General features: G+C 42.6%; 1 protein-coding gene across 1 annotated transcript in view; it reads left to right on the top strand.

Annotated features, from left to right (window-relative positions):
- Positions 1-4,648: 4,648 nt before the first annotated feature.
- Positions 4,649-7,733, top strand: part of LOC143024840 (leucine-rich repeat-containing protein 40-like) — a 44,163-nt gene continuing 41,078 nt past the window's right edge. Inside the window, exon 1 of the mRNA XM_076184117.1 lies at positions 4,649-4,869. Within this exon, the coding sequence (XP_076040232.1) occupies positions 4,734-4,869 (136 nt within the window). The 5' untranslated portion in view covers positions 4,649-4,733. The remainder of the gene's footprint in view (positions 4,870-7,733) is intronic.

Raw genomic sequence — 7,733 nt, 5'->3', positions numbered from 1 at the left:
TCTTCGGCGTCCGTTCAGCTCCTTATATACACAGGCAGGTCATGACCCGTGCTCCTAATTGCCGTGAGGTCACATGTGTTGCGTGGGAAGTCGGAGGCAAAACGTTCTAACGCCAGTGACTCACGAAGACAGAGGGCAGGCGTTCATCAATTAATCCAGTGTTATGTGTCACCTGCTGGCCGAAGTAGTCATCGGTGAGGCTGATGAGCTGCACGTGTGCTTCCTGAAGGAGGCTTTGTGTGATGGTCATGCGGCAGACCCTAGTGCTGGTTAGTCATCTTGGGGCCCCACGAGTGATTCCCTTGGGAGGCCTCGGAGGTCAAATACCGTGGGGAGAGAAGAAGTGAGGACAGGAGTGACGGGGTGAGGACCGGTCGTTAGGGATACTTTAACAGTATTCTATGAAAGCAACAGGCTTTACCACCAACAGATCTCAGCCTTTTACTTTCATTGACTTCATTTAGTCGGTATTCAACTGTGGATATCTTGATCCTCCTACTGTTGACTAAATGAATAGCTACATACAGACGCTTTCTGTTAATAATAGAAAGGTATTTATTAAGTTAAAGAATTCCACCCACAAGAATGTGAAATACAATAGCGTACTTGATTTCAGCCAGAACACACACACACACACACACACACACACACACACACACACACACACACACACACACACACACACACACACACACATATATATATATATATATATATATATATATACATATAACATTGGATTCAAATTTGCTTCCCTATTTACGCCCTAGGTTGGCGTAACATAGGTAGTACTGTGGCAGACTCAGAGGGCAGCCACGAATATTTTGAAGTGTATCGAATAGTCTTTGGTTCATATAGAGTATGGTGATGTTGAATGAGACTATATCTCCTTTTATGTTATGTCTATTTGTAGGTTGTAAGTTACTACATTGGGAATTGGTGGTGAAATAAACTCGGGTGGAGTTGTTGGCTTTAATGTGCCAGGCTTAGTTTTGTCTACAATATACACGGAAAGCTCCGATAAAAAATCGGGGTGTTACCAGAACCATATTTTATCTACACTTGTTCAAGAGTTACCAAACATGGCAATAGTAGGCTGTTGTCATATAAGTTATAAGGAAATTTGGAAGGTTGGGTCCGACGTGGAGAATCGCCTGCAGAAATCCTTCGTGGGCCCGCAGGTGGTTGACCCGAGATGCAGGAAGGTCATTGTTCAGAGTAGAGGGCTTGACCTAAGATGTAGAGAATCTGTTGTCGCTGAAGTGCGTTGCCGGAAAGGTTGGTCAGTGGGGTCACTTGGAAACAATGAACTGTCCCTTGGGAGGTGGTCGCCGTCGTCTAGAGTACCAGGTTGCAGCCTTTGTGTGCGTGCGCGCGTGTGCACGCAAGGCATCGCAGGGAGATGGCAGCTACGTTGAATGTCGTGTTGATAACATATTTGATATGTTGTATTTGTTGATTCATTTATACTTGGGGTAGGGGTTATGTATATGTCGTGCAACATAATGCAGACCTTTCATATGATTGGCTTCGGAAGGCAGCCCTAGACCTGACTCTTACAGTCTTATAGACACAAACTGCACTCAGAACTAAGACTGAACTCTCTTTGCTTGTTTGCGTCAACGAAGCCTATAGTGGGGTAAAAATCCTCCAGGGTTGGGCCTAGTCGTACTTAACATCGATCATTGCTCATCTTCGTTTCTTTGTAAACTATTTTGACTATTTGCATGAGGACCTAAAAAGTCTACGACTCGTCCACTTGGAACATCTGCCCCTTGTTGAATAGAGCCTTATTTATTCCAGAGTCAGCAGGTTCATGCCATATATTTAGTTCCCAGATAAGAAAAGCCTGACCCCAGCAGGATTTAATTATGTTATCGGGTTCCGCTCGTCTTAGTAGAGGGCCACGCGCGCTATGCTAGTATCATCGTGGCGATGTTCCGTCATCTAACCAGCATTACCACACAAAGGATTGTTTTGTCTATGAGTATCAATACTTTTAACATATTTTGTTTTGGCTAATGCTAAATAATTCTATTGAGCAATTTGAATCACCCCCTCTGATGTATGTGAGTTATATGTTGATTTTACAAACTATTTCTGTCAATGCATCCATTTACAAATTCTAATCTGCTAAATAGCACACGATTCTATTTAGCAGAGTGGAAACTCCTGAGCAGAATGGTTTATCTTTGCAGAGATTGAAATTGTATTAATCTATCATTTTGTTTTTCTTTTGTTATTATTTATGTTCGTGTCTCCTTTGGGTAGCACATTCCTTATCGTAAACCGTGTCGACGAAAATATTTTTAGATGTTGCGAAAAACAAATGGTCACTTATTACTATCATTGGTCCATTTTTCCTTCTTTATTTTTGTTACTTCATTTTTAATGTTTTATATTATGTCATTCATTTATTTCATGTTTCTTTTTAAGTACGTGTCTTCTCTAGGAAACGGCTTCGTTCACTTTTAGTGTTCAAGTCTGGGGAGAGTTTCAGACGTTGCAACAGAAAACGGACACTTCTTTTTCAAATGGTTCGGTGCAATCTGTTGCGATAAGTGCAGTAAGAAGGAAATGAAGCAACAATCAAGACGATAATGCACTGTCTTCATGGCTGACATTATCCAGTTTTTGACGTACACTTATTCTCTGGTTGAGACATTCATATGTCAACATCACAAAACACTCCATTAGACACACACACACACACACACACACACACACACACACACACACACACACACACACACACACACACACACACACACACACACACACACACACACACACACACACACACACACATACACCTACATATATTTTCAGTGTTTACTTTTCGTTTAACTGCTGCTGTTGCTATCATCATACTATCTTCTTATTTAAAGGTCATTACGCACTGTCGTTTTATTTCTGCTATTTCTTGGGTGTTCACAGTGTTCCTGATGCTAAATGTAAGCAAGTTGTGTTATGCACAAGAATCCTCGCCCAACAGAATATATATGTATACACACACACACACACAAACACACAAACACACACACACATATATATATATGTATATATATACATACATATATATATATATATATATATATATGTGTGTGTGTGTGTGTGTGTGTGTGTGTATGTGTGTGTGTGTGTGTGATTCACCATTGTCCTGGATCATGTGTTGGACTCGTGATTGACAGTTATTTACCTCCCGGATGAGAGCTTAGAGCTCGCATGACCGATCTATGGGTAATGTTGTGACCTTACACGCACACACACCCCAACTTCCCGCCCACGAGAGTTGGAGTAACGACTTGCAGCGCAGAGATACTGAAATTTATTCAGCCTTGGGCAGGATTCGAACCCGGACCTCCGTAGTGGCAGCCGGGAACTCTACCAACCGCGCCACGAGTCGTGTGCGTGTATGCACGCGCGAGCGCGTTCTCGCACGCCCCTGTCTGTGTCTGTATGTGTGCGAGAGGCAGGGGCGATTTTTTTTCTTTCTTTTTCTTTCTTTGACCAAATACAAAGCGACTTTATCGAGCACTTTCCAAGGAACATCAGTACGGCGAGGATATTGGCTCATATTCTCCACTCGAGATATTTTGAATATTAACGCAAGGATATCTAGAAGTTAGCGTACAAGAAGTGTGTATATATCTTGCCCGTGCATGCACGTGTGTGTGTATGTGCTCGTTCGAGTGTATGCACTCAATTCCTTTCGTGTTGTATCTGTGTCAATACACCCCTTAGAAACCAAGCTATTTCAGACAAGGGCCAAACATATCGTGGCAGGAAGAAACGCCACAGAATGACGAAAGGAAAAAGGAAAGCGTAAGTTTGACAAATTCATGAACCGTACTTGTCGTGGATCAAAGACTTGGACAGTTGCCATGACTGTACGGATGGCCTTTTTCTGTGTCAAAATGGATTACCAAGTGAATCATTTCCTTTGTATGTGGGTGAATTTTCCCTCCCACGTACTGCGTATCCAACTTGACTTGGTTCTGTAGCTACGGGTGTGTGACATATTACGTAATGCTTTGTTGTCATCGAACAGAGAACAAGGCAGTGCGCAGGGGAGACTATGGTAGTTGCACTTCACTTCTGCTCGCCAAACACTTCCCCCAACGTGTACTAGAGTAAACTGTGCAGTGCACCAACGTTCTATGCGTCCTACATTAAACATGACTTGTCTTTCTTCCATCAAGGGGTCCACACAGAATTTGCGACGCACATGCACTTTGTTTACCTACACCGCGTGCTGGGCTGCGGCGTTTTTGTTTACGATGGATCTTGGCCAATCGTGATCTAGCTAACGTTTCAGTCTGGCCAATGAGCGTCCTGTTTGCATCACGGGTGCGCGCGCAGGAGCCACGATTGTTAAAGTCTCGTACGGGTTGCCGAATCCCGTAACATAGACTTGTTTTATGTTTCCTTAGACAATAAACCATATGATTATGATTATAATATTCAATATTAAAGATAGAAATAATTTACTGATATAAAATCACCTTCAAGTAAGGTATATTATCAAAGTAAACATATAAAGACATTATGCAATAGTTCTTTTTAAGCCAATGCCGGAGTGGATTCGAACAGAGTGCAATGACGTATCGACCTCCCTTCACGCGAAGGTATATAAACATTGTCGCTCTCTTTTAGTAAGCTCACTCGGTTACACTTGTCTGACGTGATACACAAATTGAAGATTTGACTTCGGTCAACAAAGAATCAACAACATGAAGCCCAAGTTCGGAAACGATTTGACGAACACCATTCGTCACCAATCTCAAGTGATCCAAACGCGGATGGCTGGAAGAGCAGTTATCAGAGTTGTCAACAGATGTAACGACGCGAAGGAAAATAATAATTTGAGTAAGTACACAGTGAATGTGTCAGTGGTAATTAACTTCGGTCAGGCCATGGTGTATTTTAGTTTCTAACACGAAATGCACTGCTGATTTTGAAATGCAGTGTCGTTATGCAACTAGGAGATAATTTTGACTTTTGTAACTGGTTTGGTCATTTTTTAGGTTTCTTGGTGTACCACGGCATGTTTTCATTAACACAACCCAACCGTCCTCATGAGTATGTGTAGAATTATGTGGTTTGGAGGTTAACCTTGAGATGTATGACAATACCAACCTTTCACCATAAGGCCTAGAATCCAAGACTATTTCGTTATCATTTGGTCTTAGCAAGTGCTGAGTTCTGTTTATTGGAAAAGTATCATTGTTTATAATAGAAATGCCATAATACCATGTGTGGGTGTGCAAGAAGAGACTTGTTATGTCGTTATGGCTTCATAGTAATGTGATTACTACAATAATACGAAAAGTAAACAAACTTCATAATACTCATTCCATGATCCTCAAATACGTTTGTGTGCTAAATGTATTTTCAATAAATTTCCTACGTAATGTTCATAAGAGATGTCCGTATGTAGAAAAATATGTAGAAAAATAAATTGAAACTGGACAGTAAACATTACGTTTGCGTCAACAATGCATCTTAGGATGGTCGAAATACTCTTGACTTTATAGAAAATGAAGGTTGATTTAAATCTAGGAAGACTTGGAAGAAGGTTGATAGGGCGAGTTAAGAATGGCTGATGTGCATTCGCATGTACACTTTTCCTGAAACCGAAGACACCACTTGTCGAGTCCAAGAATTTCTACGAAGGCTCAATTCTTTAGGTACTAGGAAGAGGAGGCGGAGGGGACGGTTGGAGTGGGTGGTGGTGTCTCCGACTGGGGACTTGGGGGGGGGGGAGAACTGTTACGTAATCTGTATTGACGTTCCAACGCATGTGGGCGAAGCAGAGCCGTGCGTGCGCGTGTGCAGGTGCACAGCTACACACGTGCGGGTCAGTTTTCAACGTTACCAAAATTCACCTCAATGCGGACGCTTTGGTTTAGTTCTTGTCAAAACTGATTTATTGTAAGATTGGCGGGAAATGTATTTGCTTTATTCTGATGTATTTAGATTTGGATGTCGTGCGTGTGTGTGTGAGAGAGAGTGTCACCATGGTCTTGGATCACGTGTTGAACTCGTGATCGACAACTGTTACCCTTGCGGATGGGAGCTCAGAGCTCGTATACGCGCGCGCGTGTGTGCATTTGCACGCGTGTACTGTAAGGGTCCGTGCATAAATGCAAATACAAATTAGAAATATATATATTTACATAGCAGAGCTTTATTTTGTTAACGTATATGATGTTCTTAAATTGTTTGTACGATTTTCTATCTAAAGGACCCTTCGAACAATATAGATTAACAACACTGAACATGTCACGGTAGTCACTGATGATAGTGTTGGCAGTTCCACTGTTGTCTTGAAATAACGAATGCGTGGTGTGTTGTGTTGAATGCAGTCCCTGATGGTGCCACTTTTGTGTAGGCACATATCCTTCGGTAAGTGCGCAGTTCTGCTTGCCCCCCCTCCTCCTCCTCCTTCTCCTCCTCCTCCTTGCCCTCCCCCTCCCCCTGCCCGTCTTTCTCATCGTCTTCCTATTTGCCTGTTGGAGGTTTTTTTCCTCCTTCTTGCCTTCTGTTTTACACGTTCGGTTCTCTCTCCTCCACCACGACTATCATCATCATCACTATCATCATCATCATCATCATCATCATCATCATCATCATCATCATCATCATCATCATCATCATCATCATCATCATCATCATCATCATCATCATCATCACCACTATCATCATCACTACCATCATCATCACTTTGTCCAACCCCCTCCCCCCCGTCGTCTCCCGCCATCCAAAGTCGACTCGACACTCAGTCGCTTCCCGTATTCAACCCCCCCTCCCCCCTCTCACCCTCCCCCAAGCAGGCAGTCAAGATTTCCTTTGGTGTTGCTTTGTCCCGTTTTCTGATTTTTTTTTTTTTTGTAACCCCTTTGCCATGGCGCAGGCTGACCCTACGGTTTTACTCATATTAATGAGGAATTAAACTCCCTTTTTCTTCCCGATTATATCCAGACCATTTTATTCATTGTGTACCTGGGTCCAGCTAGCGTCGTTTCTCCACGCTCTCGTCAGTTCCAATTTCTTGTGCTCCACTTCTCCCCCTCTTGTTTCTACTAATTGCATTTATTTTCTAATGTATACCACTTATCTTATCTCCCTCCATTTACTTCTACGAGCGTCATTCTTGTCTCCGTTCATTCGTCCTTCAAGATTATCTTCCTTCTCTGGCTTTGTCCTTTTCCTCTTTGTTATCCACTTCTCTCCGTTTCCTCTCATTGTCATTCTTTGCCTTCTCGTTATCTTCCTTCGCTGTTTGTTTCGCCTCCCTTATGCCTCCCCCACCCCCTCCTCCTTTTGTAACGAACCTCGACTTGGTCTCCAAGGAGCCTGTATCTGGGTTGGAGATCTGTTCTCAAAGTTCTCCTCATCCGCCCCTCCTGATCTCTTTTCTTTTGCCAAAGTTCTTTCATGGCCGTTTTCTCCCTCGCATTTTTCTTCTTTTCTTTTCTTTTTAAGCATCCGTGCCGATGTTTGTCTTTCTTTTTCGTCTGCATGCACAGATGTCGTCTTTTCATTTTTTTCTTTCCGACGTTTATGTCCGTCTTTCGGTTGTTCTTGTTATTCGTCTTCAATTCCTTTCCTCATCTTCCTTTTCGTCAGCCGTCTTTGCTACCACCACCACCTTTCTTCCCTCTAAATCCTCTTTGTTTTCACTTATAGTTCATTGGTAGCTGAGGTTGTCCTTTGTCTCTTGATATTTC

Source organism: Oratosquilla oratoria, chromosome 4 (assembly GCF_046742065.1).
Source record: "Oratosquilla oratoria isolate Oo_2021 chromosome 4, ASM4674206v1, whole genome shotgun sequence".
NCBI classification, from domain to species: domain Eukaryota; kingdom Metazoa; phylum Arthropoda; class Malacostraca; order Stomatopoda; family Squillidae; genus Oratosquilla; species Oratosquilla oratoria.
The sequence above is the reverse complement of the archived record's forward strand: the minus strand, read 5'-3'. Positions and strand labels throughout refer to the sequence as shown.